Source organism: Leucopleurus acutus (genome assembly GCF_964270905.1).
Source record: "Leucopleurus acutus genome assembly, chromosome: 2".
NCBI classification, from domain to species: Eukaryota; Metazoa; Chordata; class Mammalia; order Artiodactyla; family Delphinidae; genus Leucopleurus; species Leucopleurus acutus.
Genome location: NC_139143.1, coordinates 171,666,976 through 171,685,679, shown reverse-complemented (window position 1 = coordinate 171,685,679; position 18,704 = coordinate 171,666,976). Strand labels below are relative to the sequence as shown.

At 43.6% G+C, this 18,704-nt stretch overlaps 2 protein-coding genes across 2 annotated transcripts in view; one reads left to right on the top strand and one right to left on the bottom strand.

The window, feature by feature from the left end:
• EYA3 (EYA transcriptional coactivator and phosphatase 3) overlaps positions 1 to 515 on the bottom strand; it is a 139,830-nt gene extending 139,315 nt beyond the window's left edge. The window contains exon 1 of the mRNA XM_082864048.1: positions 459 to 515. The gene's annotated coding sequence lies outside the window, so the exon portion shown is untranslated. The remainder of the gene's footprint in view (positions 1 to 458) is intronic.
• An 11,080-nt stretch (positions 516 to 11,595) lies between these two features.
• On the top strand, positions 11,596 to 12,288 carry LOC309975892 (translationally-controlled tumor protein-like; the record flags this gene model as incomplete). Its single annotated transcript, XM_082861233.1, has 2 exons — positions 11,596 to 11,898; positions 12,235 to 12,288. 2 exons carry the CDS (start codon positions 11,596 to 11,598, stop codon positions 12,286 to 12,288), a joined length of 357 nt encoding a protein of 118 aa, XP_082717359.1.
• Positions 12,289 to 18,704: the final 6,416 nt, after the last annotated feature.

Below are 18,704 nucleotides of genomic sequence, written 5' to 3'. Positions count from 1 at the left end.
GGGTTTTTGTTTTTGTTTTTGGTATGTGTTTTGTTTCTAAACCAAGTACTAAGTTTTGGGAATTACCTGGTGGACCAGTGGTGGTTAGGACTCTGCACTTCCACTGCAAGGGACACGGGTTCCATCCTGGTCAGGGAACTAAGATCCCACAAGCCTCGTGGCAAACACACACACACACACACACACACACACACACACACACACACACACACAAATCAAGTACTAAGATTTAAAACATATAAAATACTGATGCATTCTGAAGAGACATTGAAACTAAAATTATGCTTAAAACCTGGTTTGGGGCTTCCCTGTTGGCACAATGGTTAAGAATCCACCTGCCAATGCAGGGGACACGGGTTCAAGCCCTGGTCTGGGAAGATCCCACATGCCACGAAGCAACTAAGCCCATGCACCACAACTACTGAGCCTGAGCTCTAGAGCCCATGCGCCACAACTACTGAGCCCACATGCCACAACTACTGAAGCCTGCGTGCCTAGAGCCCATGCTCCGCAACAAGAGAAGCCACCACAATGAGAAGCCTGCGCACCGCAACGAAGAGTAGCCCCCACTCACCGCAACTAGAGGAAGCCGGCTCACAGCAATGAAGGCCCAACACAGACAAAAAAAAAAGTCAAACCAGGGACTTTCTTGTCAGTCCAGTGGTTAAGACTCTGCGCTTCCACTGCAGGGGGCACGGGTTCCATCCCTGGTCAGGGAACTGGGATCCTGCATGTCACGTGGCAAAAAAACCCAAAAAGCACCCACACACAAAAAAAATCCAAATCCTTTTTGCCTTTAGTAATCGTGAGGAAGCTTTACACATTCATATAATACATTGTACATTATATGCACTGGCTCATTAATACTATTTTCAAGAAGAGAATATTGTTTTAAATATTCTAACAATATTCTAACAATAAAACATTTTAAATATTTTAAATAAATATTTTAAATAAATAAATATTTTAAATAAAATATTTTAAATATTCTAACAATAAAACAAAGTTAATTGACTGGGCTGCATCAATCTTTCTTCTTTCCGTTGGTTCTTGGATTTCCTTAAATGATGGCATCATGTTCACAGATGGGTCTATAACAAATGCCTCTTCTTGAATAGTACATTTTGCATCCAATGTAAAGCATAGATTAAATTCCATAATTTAATATAATACTACCAACAAAGCTGCCAGTATCAAATTTTGATCTTTTATTTTCTTTAGAGTTAAGAGTTGCTGTAATTGTTACTGATGAAGAAACAAATGTCACGTGACTACTGTGGGTTGTAGTCATTGTGGGTGTTGATTGACATCCGGGATGTTTTTCGAAACACTTGTTATTTTGGGTGTAGACTCTAAGGTGGTGGAAGTTATATCTGTTGAGACCCCTGTTGTCATTTTAGATGTTACTATGGGTTTCACCGGTGGTGACTGTCTCATTCTTTGAGACTGAGGAAACTGGAGTCGTTGATGGTTTCATAACGCGGTTGGAAGATTCATTTACATGGCTGAAAGCCACCCGTGGGGTCTTCCCTGTTGAGTTAGCATTGGAGTTTTCTAGAGACAGCGCTCTTTGTGCTTCGCGACCCTCTGGGTCTGTGCGGTCCATGGCGGCCTGCGGCAGCGGCAGCGCTAACCTGCATCACCGCCCCAAGTTGCATCACCGCCCAGACACCTCGCACCAGTCCTGCTGTTCCGAGAGGAGGACATGGCGCCCCACGTGTCCCCAACTGAGGTGGCCATTGCGCTGGTGAAAGCAGCCCCTTTGCTCAACTGAGCCCCGCTGCGCGTTTCCTCTCGCCGCCTGTTCCCTCCCTCCCAGTACGCCCCCACTCCCCCGCTCCCCCAACCTCCCATTTCCCCTCACCTCCCCCCACCCCCAGGATCACCAAATAGGGCGCGGGTGCCGTTTTAAGAGAGCTGGGCCCTTTTAAAAGCAATTTGGCAATCTATTTTAGGAGGCGGTAATTCCTCCCCTGGAACTTTATCCTAATAAAATCATCTAAAGAGACAAAAACTAAAGTAGCAAAAACTTGAAAACAACTTACGTATCAAAGGTGTTCTGAGTGCTCACTTTGGAACAAACTCGTGTTATACACAAGACACAGATGATCTCATTTAGTTCTCAAAAAAATTCTAGGCAGCATATGCTATTTTACCCTTCATATACCAAATGGGGAAACTGAAGCTACAGGAAATACTGTGGTTTGGCCAGAGCTCAACAAAGTTAAAGCTGGGGTTGGCACCCAAGCCATCTGCCTCCAGAGTCACATGCTTCACCACTGCATTTTGCTGCCTCTGCCAGGTCTCTGTCTTTAGTGACCCTTTGCTTCACCGCAATTTCCTGTTCCCAGACAGATGCTGATATCTTGATCTGATAAGAGGCTCATGAAAAGCTTCCACAAGGGATGACAGGTAGTTGAGGAGTGATAATGATACAGAGCTCCTTTCCCTTCTTCAGAGCTGTGTGGAGCAGGGGCAGTGAGCAGCCATTTCTGGAGCCTCCAAAATGCGCTGGGGTCTGTAGATACGTAATCTCATTAGAACCTCCCAGCTCCATTGCAGGGGATCATTAGGCTCTTTGACAGGTGTGGAAACTGAGGCTCAGAGAAGGGCGGTGACCAGCTCAAGGTCACACAGCAAGAAAGTGATAATGGATCCAGAATCCTAGCCCAGGGTGTCTGATTGTAGAACCCACCCTCCTTCTCCCGGCTGTCTCTTTGACAGAGACTCAAAATATAATTACTGTAGTGGACTCGGCATGGGGAATGTTGGGCTGGTGCAGGCGGGGAGGATGTTTGGTAGATAGGTCTAGGGGACACTGACCCAGCTCCAGTAGCAGATCCAGGACAGGAAGTTAGGCAGTCCCAGGTCTGGGATCCAATGGGTCCCTCCTCGGATCCCAGACCTTGGCAGATGCTTGACTAGTGCAACTAAGAAGAAGGTCATATGCAAAGTCTGAAGCTACGTTCTTGTGCAAGTGGAGAACTACATAGGGAAACAGAGGCAGAATCCCAGTCAAGGACTGGGGTCAACACGGCAGAAGGAGAAGCCTGCAGCACCATGGGTCTATGGGTCCCCCGAAGCATTTGCCAACTTTATGGCCGTTTCCAGTTCACAACTTTTTTCCCCACAAGAGAGAAGGGGAAAGGGACAATGACAACAGCTGACTCATCTCAGGGAAATCACCCTCCTGCCTGCCCCCCCCCCAACCCAGAGGCAAACGAATACAGAAGACAACTTTATGCACTGTTGGTGGGAATGTAAATTGGTGCAGCCACTATGGAAAACAGTATGGAGTTGCCTCAAAAAATTAAAAATGGATTTACCATATGGTCCAGTGATTCTACTCCTGGGTGTTTACCCAAAGAAAACAAAAACAGTAATCCAAAAAGATGTATGCACCCCTAGGTTCATTGCAACATTATTTACAATAGCCAAGATATGGAAGCAACCTAAATGTCCATCAATAGAAGAATGGATAATAAAAGATGTGATATATATAGATATATATATATAGATATATATATGCAATGGAATATTACTCAGCCATAAAAAAGAATGAAATTGTACCATTAACAACAACATTGGTGGACCTAGAGGGTACTATGCTAAGTGAAATAAGTCAGGCAGAGAAAGACAAGTACTGTATGATCTCACTTATACAGTAACAAACACAGTAAAACAGAAACAGAGTTGTAGATACAGAGAGCAAACTGGTGGTTACCAGGAAGGAGTGGGGGGTTGGGCAAAAGAGGTGAAGGGGATTAAGAGATACAAACCTCCAGTTATAGAATAAACAAGCCATGGGGATGTAATACCCAGCATAAGGAACATAGTCAATAATATTGTCATAATTTTTCATGGTAACAGATGGTTACTGGACTTGTGGTAATCATTTTGTAGTGGATTTAATTGTTGGATTACTATTTTCTTGACCCAAAACTAAAATAATATTGTACATCAACTATGCTTCAATTAAAAAAACAATGTTCCTAGAACCTCCCATCCCACTTACCCACACGCCCTGCCCTTGCTGGGCTTGGCCCGGGGGCTGAGCTGGGTGGTCATAGAGTAGGGGCCTCAAAGGGAGGAGCTAGGAGGGCTGAGGAAGCTGGTCAAGAGGAAGAAAACCTCCCTGTCATGGAATTATTCACCCCCGAATATTATCACATGAATCAAGAAGCTCTGTCCACATCTCCAAGCCTCTTGCCCCTGTTCTCTTAAGCCAGTGGCCCAGTTTTCTCCTTTCCTATATAGCTCTCAAGGACCAGGAAGAGGACTGTACCAGCAGGGGACAAATAAGGAAGGGGTAAGGTTCAGCTCTCTTACCCCTGTTGCCCACACCACACCTGCCCCCACCAAGAGCTGCTGTGCCCTGGGTTACTTCCCCAGTAATGAGAAAATCTAGAGTGCCTCGGAGATGAAGTCTTCTGGGGGGGGAAGGCACCTCAGGATCAATGAGTCACTCCTCTGAGTGCAGAATGAAGTATTGAGACGTGTGGTTCTAAGAACCTTGTAAGAACAGATCAGACTCACCTTAGAAAGGAGCCAAACCAAGCTGTGGCCAAGACCGTCCACACCAGAAGCACCGTCTCCCATGCTTGGCCCCAGTTGGAGTCTGAGGAAGGCAGGGTAGGAAGGATGAGAAGCACGTAAATATTGAGTACCTACGGTGTGCCACGAGCTGTACTCATCTCATTTCATCCTTGCTACTACTCCAAGAACTCAAGATTCTTAACTTTCCCCATTTCACAGGTGAAAATGGTATTAGTTCAGATTCTTTGCACTGGAATCAACAATCCACTGAAGTGAGTGTTTCCGGAAAGGGGGTGGGTGGGGTGAAAAAGGGGTATTAATTTTAAGGATCAGAGACTATGACCTGGAAACACATGGATTAGTACTCACCATGCATTAGATATAGTTCTAGGCACTTTTATTTAATCATTATGGCAACCCCATGAAGTAGGTATTAATGTCATTCCCACTTTACAGATGAGAATGAGGGCACAGAGAAGTTAAATAACTCAGCTAGTAAATGATAGGGCCAGAATCTGAACCAAGGTAATCGGGAACCAGAGACTATGCCCTTAACCATTACACCAGTGGTTACCTAGCTGCCTAGCTAGCTGTCTGATAGCTGGCTGGGCCTAAGAAATAATCTGGAATGAGGGCTTTATTCTTCTCTCTGGCTGTAGACCAGCTCTCTCTGGTGGAAAATGACCATAGCCAGCTCCTGATTTCCTATCTCCTCCATTTAAGAGGCCAATCAGACTAAGACTGGAATTCCAAATTTCTGGAGAAGAGACTCTGATTGGCCCATTATGGTTCAGATCCATACCCCTGGTCCAATCAGTTGAGACAGGGTTGGGGGATGGGGACAGGGTCATGTAATACAGAAGCCCCATCACAGGAAATATGTGGAGATGGGAGGGACAATTACCAGAAAATGGGGAGGTTGCACTGAGAGGTCACCCAAAAGTTTTCCACTACAGGAAAATGAGACTCAGGAAGACTGGATAATTTGCCCAAGGTCACTGGTAGCAAAGGATGAAGCTCAGATTCGAGCCCAGGTTGATTTGTGTCCAAATTTAAGTCCTTTCCTCCATAGCATACAACCTCCCCACAAAAGTGAAAAATCTTGGTTAGATGCATAAGGTAAATCACAAGGGAATTTTCACTCAATCACTATTTGTTAAGCACCTGTTATGTATCCAGCACTGTTCTAGACAGTGGGGTTACATGGTGAGTAAAACAGACAAAAGTCCCTGTTCTCATGAACCTGACATTCAAAGTGATACAACTGAATAAGAACAGAGGCCTGTCTTGGAGAAAACTCCTTTGGTTGCTGCCCCAGGTGGTGTGGAACATGGAAAGAACTTGGACTTTGACATCTGTCACAGACATTGACTCCTTCTAGACATTTCCCCATGGACTGCAAACATGGTACCAATTCTTCACCTTTCCCTGTACAGTCTTCCCTTGTTATCTGCTGGGGATTTGGTTCTAGGACAACCACCACCCCACCCCTGCAACTCAAATACCAAAATCTGCAAAGTATTTGCATGTAACCTATGCACATCCTCTGGTATACTTTAAATCATCTCTAGATTACTTATAATATCTAATACACTGTAAATGCTATTTAAATAATTGTAAATACAATGTACATGCTATGTAACTAGTTTTTCTTTTTGGAACCTCCTGGAATTGTTTTTTTCGATTATGTTTGATCCATGGTCGGTTGAATCGGTGGATGTGGAACCTGCAGATATGGAGGGAGGGTCAACTGTATCCACACCATTTGCCATGATATTTCACAGTGCTCTCTCACTCTGATGCTGGCCTTGGTCATGTGACTTGCTTTGGACAATAGGGTATCAGCAGATATGATGCAAGCTGGGCCTTAAAAAGCACTTGTGTGATAGGGTTTGCCCCCTCTTCTGCCTCTGCCATTACCCAGGAGAACATGCCAGAAGTAACCCACTGGAGGAGCAGAACCAGAGGGCCTAGTCCTCCCAGCCAAGGTTAGACTAGATCAGCCAATAACCAGCCAATCTCCAGACGTGTGAGCAAGTCCAACCAAAATCAGCAGAGCTGCCTAACTGACCACCAGATGTATGAGCTGATTGTTACATGCTTTGGAAGCATGTGATTGTTTGCTATGTACTATTATTTCGGCGATAGATAACTGATAAACACCCCCTAACACTGTATTAATTTCCTCTGTGACCTTGATGGAAAGGTAACTCCAAATGACCCATCCCACTAAAAAAGCCATTTTCCTATCCTCACCCTGGAGGACAGGGCCATGATGGAAACTAACCCCATCAAACACCTTATGTCCTGAGAATTTGAATTTGGAGGCAGTACAGCCAAAATAGGAGATCTTGCTGGAGGTCATTCATCATGCTGGTGGTGGCAGCACTCAAGTGTAAATATGTCTCCAACATGATCCTAGACCCTCCATCTCTCCTTTGCTTCCTGTCTGTCCCCAGACTTGCTTCTACAGCTCCCCATAAATTCTTTGAGCCTCGCCCACATCCCTCCAATAAATTCTCTTTTGCTGAAAATTGGCAGAGGTGGTGTCTGTTGCTTGTAGCCAAGAACTCTAACTGCTACTCTGCCAGCTAGACCCAAATTCAAGTCCCAGTCCTACTACTTAGCAGCAGATCATTGTGCAGGGACTCGATGAATAGGTGACCTCTCAAGAGATCATTTAGCCCTGGTGTCACCCAAGAACCACAGGGAAATGAGAGCAGCAGTGTCAGGGGCTCTGAGTGCCAACCCCCATTCTGCAGTGGAAGGGAGCAATTATCTCCTCTCCCGACATCTAGGCAGCTGGAGTCTGGCTAGGTGACTGACCCATGCTTGCTTCATGGGATGCTCCCACCTGGGTCTTTGAATCTTGGGGGACAGTCTCAAAGACAAGGGAAGAGCTGGAACAGTCACAGTGGGGACAGTGCCGGTGGCATCGTCCTCACAAGCTAGTTCCTAGAGCATGGACTTGGCTCCATGAGCTGCCCACCCTCCTGTTTCCTGGGTCTGGTTCTCCTGCTTTTCTTTCAGCTCTGGGACCCATCCAATGCCCTTCCAATAAATTTCATTCCTAAGTCAGTTTCAGTTACTTGCATCCAATAACTCTGGTGTAGTAAGGATGATGCCCATTTTACAGAGGAGGAAATGATACTGGCTTGGAATTTGTTTACTTGACCTAGACTTCTAACAGACTAGATTTTGAGCTCTTTGAGGACAGAGCTCTTTGATTCATCTTTATGTCACCATCTCCCAGAACAGAGTCTGGCAATGAGCAGGAACTTTGTGCATTTTTTGGAAAAGAGGAAGGAAGAAAGGAAAGGAAGGAGGAAAACAGAGAGAGGGAGGTAAGAAGGAAAGACAGATGTAAAAGGAAGAAAAGGAAAAAGAAAACTTCCCCCCCCCACCCCTATAAGTTCAGGCAAACTGTCAGCCTTTTCAGATTCATTTCCAAAGGCTTCCAAAGGAAGCAGTTGAGGTTTCTAGAACTGCACACCCAGAAATGGCACAATCCCAACACTTCCCCCATCTCAGAGGACAGCAGAGTGAAAGCAAGAAAGGGCAGGTTTTGGAGTCAGATTTGGAATTTATCTCCCTGCTGGTTGTATGACCTCGGAACAAACCTCAGTATTCTGATTCAAAAATGAGCATGTGCGTCTGTGGTTTTAAGAGACGTAAGGTGCCTACAGAACAAGGTGCAGGGATTTAATGGCGAACAGATACAGACAAAGCCCTTGCTCCCCTGGAGCTTACAGACTAATAGTGGTTGTGTTGGGGACAACAAGTATTAATCAAATGAATAGACAAGTAAACGGAAAATTGGAATTGTGTTAGCACTACCTAGGTGAAATGCAGAGTCTATAATGGAATTCACTGACAGTTTATAATGGGAGAATTCGATCTAGTCCAGGAGGTTGAATAGGGTCCGTGGGAAATATAAAAGATGAGTTAGAGGTCTGGCAGACTGCACAGAGTATGCCCTGGTTAAATGATGAGAAATAACATGGCAAGTTTGAGGAACAAAAAGAAGTAAAAGACCAATAGATTCTTGAAGGGAGGCAGGACTAGAGAAATAGACAGGGAGCAGACCCCACAAAGCCTTAGCTACCATGGGAAGGGTTTTGGTCTCTCTCCTAAGACCAATGGAAAGCCAGTGAAGTGTTCTGAGTGGGTGAGTTAAATGATCAGATTTGCATTTTGGAAAAATAACCCTGGCAATGGTATGGAGAACAAACTGGAGATAGGTCATAATGGACCCAAGAGACTGGTTTAGGTGGCCAATGCAGAAGTCCAGGCAAGAAGAGTTAACAGTTTAGACAGAGGTGGCGGCTTGGAGTGGAAGATGAGAAGACTGAGAGAAATCGATGAATTTAAGATCAAGAAGGTAAAATGGAAAAACTCAGTCAAACTCCACTGAAAGGGTTTTGACAACTAATAGGTACCATTCCCATTCAGTGGAGGGTATTTTTGTTTTGTTTGTTGCTTGGTTTTAATGATTGTTGTTGCTACAAATAAAATTCCATCAAATAAATAGAAAAAAGAAAAGACTCAGTCAAAGATTGGATTGAGAGGAGGGAGAGGATGGACATTAAGGATGATTGTCCAGGTTTCTGGCTGCCATAACTGGAGGGATGGTGGGGCCATTTACTGACTTGGGGCCTGGTTTGGAGAGAAGCTTTGAGACATCTTGAATTTGGAGGGCCATCAAGATAGCCAAGTGGAGATGTCAAGTGGGCATTTAGATAAATTGGTCTGGACTCAGAGGTGTTTGGGCTAGAGATGTGGATAGGTAACCATAGTTAGTAATTATGCCTTGGACTCAGTGGGCTTGCCTGGGGAGAGAATATAGAGTGAGGATAGAAGAAGTCTAGAGCTGAAACTTGAGAAACAATATTTAAAGTCAAGTAAAGCAGAGAGGGGTGGGGGAGGGAAGGATTGGGAGTTTGGGATTAGCAAATGCAAGCTAGTGTATATAGGATGGATAAACAATGAGGTCCTACTGTATAGCACAGGGAACTATATTTGATATCCTATAATAAACCATAATGGAAAAGAATATGAAAAAGAATATGTATTTGTGTAACTGAATCACTTTTCTGTACAGCAGAAATTAACACAACATTGCAAACCAACTATACTTCAATAAAATGAAAGAAAGAAAGAAAGGAAGGAAGGAAGGAAGGAAGGAAGGAAGGAAGGAAGGAAGGAAGAAAGAAAGAAAGAAAGAAAGAAAGAAAGAAAGAAAGAAAGAAAGAAAGAAAGAAAGAAAGAAAGAAAGAAAGAAAGAAAAAGAAAGAAAGAAAGAAAGAAAGAAAGAAAGAAAGAAAGAAAGAAAGAAAGAAAGAGAGAGAAAGAAAGAAAGAGAGAGAGAAAAAGAAAGAAAGAAAAGCCATGGGACTTTCCTGGAGGTCCAGTGGTTAATACTTCATGCTTCCACTGCAGGGGTGCAGGTTCAATCCCTGGTCAGGGAACTAGGAACCTACATGCTGCTTGCGTAGCCAAAAAAAAAAGAAAGAAAGAAAGAAGAAAAGAAAAGCCAAGAAAAATACATAAGTAAAGTCAGGTAAAGAAGGCTGAATCTGCAAAAGATACAAAAGAGTAGCCAGACAGATGGTGGACAAAGCAGAGAGAATAGATACTTACTGCCTTTGCCTTCCAGCACATGCACTCCATGGTAGGCAGAATAAGGTCTCCCCCTTACCCCATTTCCCTGGCCCAAAGATGTCCATGTTCGAATTCCTGGACTCTGTGAATATGTTACCCTACATGGTGAAAGGAGCTGCACAGATATGCTTAAATTAAGGATTTTTGAATAGGGAGATTACCCTGGATTATCCAGGTGGACCCAATGAAATCACAAGGCTCCTTATATAAGGGAGGAAAGAGGGTCAGAGCCAGAGAAAGAAACTTAACAACAGAACCAGGAGCTGGAGTGATGTGGCCATAAGCCAAGGAGCTAGAAAAAGGAAGGGGAGGGATTCTCCCCTAGGAACACAACCTGCCAACACCTTGGTTTTAGCCCCATGAGACCCATTTCAGACTTCTGACCTCCAGAACTATAAGAGAATAAATTGTGTTGTGTGAAGCCACTGCGTTTGTGGTAACTTGTTACATACAGCAGGAAATCAATACATGACCCCTCTTCTTTTGACAACAGTACCCCAATTTTGCTTTGGGGAAAGCAGCTCAATTCTAAGCCTATATACTCCAAAGAAGCTAACTCTAAGCTGGGGCTCCAATGGTGGGGTAGGTGACATAGCCTAAGCCAGTCTCCCATCCCACCCCCTCCCCCGCCAGCCACATTGATCAATCAGGCATATGATCTCAGCCAGCCCCATCAGAGCAAATCTCGGGATTTACGCTAGGGCTGCTGGGGGAAAGGGCCTCACCCCTCTTTGCTGAATGTGAAGGAGGAAGCACGCAGCCCTGGGAGCCACTGGCAGCCATCTCACAACCAGGGGAGAGAGACTGTCTGAGAACCAAGTCCATATGGAATAGTACGGCTGAGAGAGGGAAAAAAAAGAGTAACCGGATCCTAACACAGGGCTGCTGTTCACCTGGTATGCACTGGAATGGCTGATTATTGTTGAAATATTTCTGTTGGTAAGTAAATGCTGCCCAGACCCCCCTGGGAATAGGAGTGACTTTGCCACTTCCTCATAGCCACCCTTCTGCAATCCCTGAACTTCCCCATGATCCGGTAACTGAAGAATTAATGTCAGAACCAGCAGGGGACTTCCAGGACACTCCCTCTTACTGTTCTGAGGGTCAATGACAAAGCAAGGCCAGTTGTTAAATATTTTGAATGTCATTCCAGTACTCATACTATGGTTTGAACCCCTCTATTCAACTGGGTCCAAACATCTACTCCTGGACTATTCTGGAGTTACTGAGACAATATGTTCTTTTGATGGTGTTGTTGAAACCGGTAGAAGTCAAGGTTTGTCACTTGATAACCCAAAGAGACGCCACACTTTTCCAACCGCTCTCCACTCCCTGCCGTGCGCTGCTGCCCTGAGCTCTGGGCTCCTACTAAGCTAGCGCCGCCATCTCCTTCCCATCATGATCATCTACCGGGACCTCATCAACCATGATGAGACGATCTCTGATATCTACAAGATCCGGGAGGTCACGGGGGTGGGGTGGGGGGCTGTATCTGCAGGTGGAGGGGAAGATAGTAGGACAGAGGGTAACACTGATGACTTGCTCATTGGTGGAAATGCCTCCGCTGAAGGCCGGGAGGGCATAGGTACCGAAAGCACAGTAATCACTGGTGTGGGTATTGTTATGAACCGTCACTTGCAGGAAACCAGCTTCACAAGAGAAGCCTACAAAAAGTACATCAGGGACTTCCCTGGTGGGTCAGTGGTTAAGAATCCGCCTGCCGATGCTAGGGACAGGGGTTCGAGCACTGGACCGGGAAGATCCCACATGCCACTGAGCAACTAAGCCCGTGCGCCACAACTACTGAGCCTGCACTCTAGAGCCCACGAGCCACAACTACTGAAGCCCACGCACCTAGAGCCTGTGCTCCACAACAAGAGAAGCCACCGCAATGAGAAGCCCACGCACCACAACGAAGAGTAGCCCCCGCTCGCCTCAACTAGAGAAAGCCCACGCACAGCAACGAAGACCCAATGCAGCCAAAAATAAATAAATAAATTTATTTTTTTAAAAAAAGTACATCAAAATTATATGAAGTCAATCAAAGGGAAACTTGAAGAACAGAGATCAGAAAGAGTAAAACCTTTATGACAGGGGCTGCAGAACAAATCAAACACATCCTTGCTAATTTCAAAAACGATCAGTTCTTTACTGGTGAAAACATAAGTCCAGATGGCACGGCTGCTCTGCTGGACTACCGTGAGGATGGTGTGACCCCATGTACGATTTTCTTTAAGGAAGCCTTAGGGATGGAAAAATGTGAACAGATTTGCCTGTTACTTTGGATCTATCACCTATCGTCATAACTGGCTGGCTGCTGCCTTTCATCCACACAACGCCGGACTTAGACAAATGGGACTGATGTCACCTTGAACTCTTCATTTATTTTGACATTGTTTTATTTGGAGTAGAGACATTGTTTTTGAGGAAGAAAACCACAAAACATGTCATGTAGGTTGTCTAAAAATCGAAATGCATTTAAACTAAACAAAAAACAAACAAAAAAAGAGACCCCACAAACACCAGGAGATGTGAGGTCACAGAAGCCAGGTGATAAGAGTTTTAAGAAGAAAGGACTGGTTAACAGAGTCAAATGCTGCTGAGAAGTGGAAACGCTGAAACCTCATAAACGTGTAAACCATTTGAGCCCAGGGCAAGTGCTCCCAGAGGTGGTTCCTCTCCCCTCTAGTCTCCTACAGCTCCATCCAGAAATATTCATATAGGTTAGCTGCATGTAACAGGAAATCCAAAACAGCAGAGACTTAAACAAGAGAGAATTTTATTTCTCTCTCAAATAGAAGTGGCCCAGAAGTAGGCAATAGAGGGCAGGGATGGTACGCCACCAGTATCACGGGCCCAGGCTCCTTGTATCATTCTCTTCTACCATCACGGCAAAGAACTTCCATTTTCAAGGTCACTTCAAGGCCAAAGACAGCCGTTGGAGTACCAAATTCCAGGTGAGAAGAGAAAGGAGGCACAGGCAGAAGAGGCTTACTGAGCTGAGTCAACTCCCTTGAAGTAACATTTCCGGAAGTCCTATCAGCTCTTTCACTTACATCTCTAAAGTAAGTCAGAAAGAGAAAGACAAGTATCGTATAATATTACTTATATGTGGAATCTAGAAAAATGGTACAGATGAACTTATTTGCAAAGCAGAAATAGAGTCACAGATGTAGAAAACAAACTTATGGTTACCAAGGGGGGAAGGAGGGGTGGGATGAACTGGGAGACTGAAACTGACATATACACAGTACTATATATAACATAGATAACTAATGAGAACCTACTGTATAGAATACTGTGTATACTGCACAGGGAACTCTACTCAATACTCTGTAGTGACCTAAATGGGAAGGAAATCTAAAAAACAGTGGATATATGTATATGTATAACTGACTCACTTTGCTATACAGCAGAAACTAACACAACATTGTAAAGCAAGTATACTCCATAAAAACCTTTTGCTTACATCTCATTAGCTGGAACTTAGTCACAAGGCTGGCTCCCCGAGGCTGTAAGGAAGTATAGTCTTTAAGCTGGATGCATTGTTACTGCCAATAAAATAGGGGTTCTGGGACTTCCTTGGTGGTACAGTGGTTAAGAATCTGTCTGCCGGGCTTCTCTGGTGGCGCAGTGGTTGAGAGTCCGCCTGCCGATGCAGGGGACACAGGTTCGTGCCCCAGTCCGGGAAGATCCCACATGCCACGGAGCGGCTGGGCCCGTGAGCCATGGCCGCTGAGCCTGCGCGTCAGGAGCCTGTGCTCCGCAATGGGAGAGGCCACAACAGTGAGAGGCCCGCGTACCGCAAAAAAAAAAAAAAAAAAAGAATCTGTCTGCCAATGCAGGGGACACGGGTTTGAGCCCTGGTCCGGGAAGATCCCACATGCAGCAGAGCAACTAAGCCCGTGCTCCACCACTACTGAGCCTGCGCTCCAAAGCCCGCGCGTCACACCACTGAGCCCACGTGCCACAACTACTGAAGCCCGCGGGCCTAGAGCCACCACACTGCAACGAAGAGTAGCCCCTGCTCGCCACAACTAGAGAAAGCATGCACGGCACCGAAGACCCAATGCAGCCAAAAATAAATACATTTATTTTTTTAAAATAGGGGTTCTGTTTTGGAGTAGGGAGAGAATAGATATTAGGTAACCGGCAATATTGCCGCAATTAACTGCTCACATTCGATGGCCCATGTAATGGTCCTTGACAGGTTACAAAATGGTTTTGTCTCCATTGCCTCCCCCTCACCTTCTAACACATCTCTGCAGTAGTTGTCATCACCCCCATTTTTACAATTGGAGAAAATGAGGCTCAGAGATAGGCATTCAGTTACCTAAGGCCAAACAACTAGTGATGACAGAAGTGGGAGACAAATCTAGATCTAACTCCAAGGCCAGGGTTCTTCCGCATTCCCCATCTTGCCTTCCTGAACAATTTTTGGCTGCTGCTGTAATTAGAATTTGTTGTGAAACATCCATAATGTTGCAGGCCGTGAGATCAAGTATTGCTATAAACAATGAAACAATGAACTGCAGAGAGCAATGATCATCTCCTCCGTTTCTAGTCTCCCCCTCCCTCTCCCTAGTGCCCACAGGGTACATAATAAGCCAGGACACTATAAGTTACTGCCCTCCCTGGACAATGCCCAACCTTGGGCAACATCAGTGCCAGTTGAGGAGATACGGTAGGGGTAACAGCAGTTAATCTGAGGAGAAATGGGCTTCCTGTCATCCAAGAACAACCGATTTGCATTCCAAGTGTCAAATCATCCTCTCCCTAGGAGAGAGAAAAGAACCAACATTTACTATATCCATTTTACAAATAAGGAAACCGAGGCTGGGGAGGTGAAGCGATTCACCCAGGATTGCACAGCCAGTGACGGAGCTGAGATTCAAAAGGTTTGTAGCATTTGCTAATTTCTGTGGTGTAAATACTCAGTCAAGCTACCAACATGACATCTCTGAACACAGAGTTGGGAAGAGATGCTCACAGTAGACCCTCACAAGCCAGGATGACCCAGCTCTAGCACCACTGAATAGCAGACATAACATACTATTGCATTTTTAACACATCTGCCACTTGCTGGAGTGTGAAGGCAGAGACTTTATCTTTTTCTGTCCCCACAGCACATGGCAGAGTGCTACCTATGATGGGCAATCATTAAACATTGGGGAATGAAAGAAGGAAACCCATTCTCTTTTTTTAAAACTAATTTTTATTGGAATATAGTTGATTTACACTGTGGTGTTAGTTTCTGCTGTGCAGCAAAGTGAATCAGTTATCCATATACATATATCCACTCTTTTTTAGATTCTAGTCCCATATAGGTCATTACAGAGTACTGAGTAGAGTTCCCTGTGCTATACAGTAGGTTCTCATTAGTTATCTATTTTATATATAGTAGTGTGTATATATCAAACCCAATCTCCCAATTTATCCCTCCCACCCCCCTTCCCCCACTTGGTAACCATAAGTTTGTTTTCTACATCTGTGACCCTACTTCTGTTTTGTAAATAGGTTCATTTGTGGCATTTTTTTAGATTCCACATATAAACGGTATCATATGATATTTATCTTTCTCTGACTTACTTCACTCAGTCTGACAATCTCTAGGTCTATCCATGTGGCTGCAGATGGCATTATTTCATTCTTTTTTGTGGCTGAGTACTATTCCATTGTGTATATACATATATATATGCCCACACCCATTTTCTTTTCACGAGGGCATGCTGCTTCAGACAGCCACATGTACCAAAAATATTACATACGTATAGAATTTTACTGACTAAGCTCTTTCACACACAGTAACTCAGGCAGAGTTTGTTGACTCCATGGCAGGCAACCCCACCTTGAACATGCTGGACCCACTGTAAGTACAGGTCCTTTGGAAGTCTGAATTTCTCTCCCCTCACCTCACTTCTTCCTACCCCATCCTCCCCCCACTTTTTTCCAACTTTTGTGTGTGTGTGTTAACATAAAATTGACTATTGTAGCCATTTTTTTGGGTCATTTTGTAATTTGATTTATTAAGTTTTGCAAAGGAATTTTATTGCTTTTTATGGAAATTTAATCTTGATCTTCATACCTAGAATCTATTATAATTTTTAATACTTTTAAAATTATTAATATTAGTTTACTCAATCCCTCACTTTATTTCCTGCTGTTTTGCTGCTCGGACGTTTTGGACTTTTAAATTATTTTAGATAGCTCTTCTTCTCACTCCCAGAGGAAAATGACCTGCTCTTGCAATAATCCTCTGGCATTATTCTGATTTCTTTTAACTCAATAAGGGGTCTATTCAAAGGAAATTGAAGTCCTGACATTGAATTCTAAAACAATTCTCCCTTTGACACTTTATCCAATTCTTTTTTTTAAATTTTATTTTATTTATTTTTTTATACAGCAGGTCCTTATTAGTCATCCATTTTATACACATCAGTGTATACATGTCAATCCCAATCACCCAATTCATCACACCAACCCCCCCACCCCACCGCCGCTTTACATCCTTGGTGTCCATATGTTTGTTGTCTACATCTGTGTCTCAATTTCTGCCCTGCAAACAGGTTCATTTTTCTAGGTTCCACATACATGCGTTAATATACGATATTTATTTTTCTCTTTCTGACTTACTTCACTCTGAATGACAGTCTCTACATCCATACACGTTTCTACAAATGACCCTATTTTGTTCCTTTTTATGGCTGAGTAATATTCCATTGTATATACTGCACCACATCTTCTTTATCCATTCGTCTGTCAATGGGCATCTGGGTTGCTTCCATGACCTGGCTATTGTAAATAGTGCTGCAATGAACATTGGGGTGTATGTATCTTTTTGAATTATGGTTTTCTCTGGGTATATGCCCAGTAGTGGGATTGCTGGATCATATGGTAATTCTATTTTTAGTTTTTTAAGGAACCTCCATACTGTTCTCCATAGTGGCTATATCAATTTACATTCCCACCAACAGTTCAAGAGGGTTCACTTTCTCCACACCCTCTCCAGCACTTGTTGTTTATAGCTCTTCTGATGATGCCCATTCTAACTGGTGTGAGGTGATACCTCATTGTAGTTTTGATTTGCATTTCTCTAATAATTAGTGATGTTGAGCAGCTTTTCATGTGCTTCTTGGCCATCTGTATGTCTTCTTTGGAGAAATGTTCATTTAGGTCTTCTGCCCATTTTTGGACTGCGTTGTTTGTTTTTTTAATATTGAGCTGCATGAGCTGTTGATATATTTTGGAGATTAATCCTTTGTCCATTGATTTGTTTGCAATTACTTTCTCCCATTCTGAGGGTTGTCTTTTTGTCTTGTTTATGGTTTCCTTTGCTGTGCAAAAGCTTAGAAGTTTCATTAGGTCTCATTTGTTTATTTTTGTTTTTATTTCCATTACTCTAGGAGGTGGATCAAGAAAGATCTTGCTGTGATTTATGTCAAAGAGTGTTCTTCCTGTGTTTTCCTCTAAGAGTTTTATAGGGTCCGGTCTTACATTTAGATCTCTAATCCATTTTGAGTTTATTTTTGTGTTTGGTGTTAGGGAGTGTTCTAATTTCATTCTTTTACATGTAGCTGTCCAGTTTTCCCAGCACCACTTATTGAAGAGACTGTCTTTTCTCCATTGTATATCCTTGCCTCCTTTGTCATAGATTAGTTGACCATAGGTGTGTGGGTTTATCTCTGGGCTTTCTATCTTGTTCCATTGATCTATGTTTTTGTTTTTGTGCCAGTACCATATTGTCTTGATTACTGTAGCTTTGTACTATAGTCTGAAGTCAGGGAGTGTGATTCCTCCAGCTCCGTTTTTTTCCCTCAAGACTGCTTTGACTATTTGGGGCCTTTTGTGTTTCCATACAAATTTTAAGATTTTTGGTTCTAGTTCCGTTAAAAATGCCATTGGTATTTTGATAGGGATTGCAATGAATCTGTAGATTGCTTTGGGTAGTATAGTCATTTTCACAATATTGATTCTTCCAATCCAAGAACATGGTATACCTCTCCATCTGTTGGTATCATTTTTAATTTCTTTCAGCAGTGTCTTGTAGTTTTCTGCATACAGGTCTTTTGTCTCCCTAGGTAGGTTTATTCCTAGGTATTTTATTCTTATTGTTGCAATGGTAAATGGGAGTGGTTCCTTAATTTCTCTTTCAGATTTTTCATCATTAGTGTATAGGAATGCAGGAGATTTCTGTGCATTAATTTTGTATCCTGCAACTTTACCAAATTCATTGATTAGCTCTAGTAGTTTTCTGGTGGCATCTTTAGGATTCTCTATGTATAGTGTCAACTGCAAACAGTGACAGTTTTATTTCTTCTTTTCCAATTTGGATTCCTTTTATTTCTTTTTCTTCTCTGATTGCCATGGCTAGGACTTCCAAAACTATGTTGAATAATAGTGGCAAGAGTGGACGTCCTTGTCTTGTCCCTGATCTTAGAGGAAATGCTTTCAGTTTTTCACAGTTGAGAATGATGTTGGCTGTGGGTTTGTCGTATATGGCCTTTATT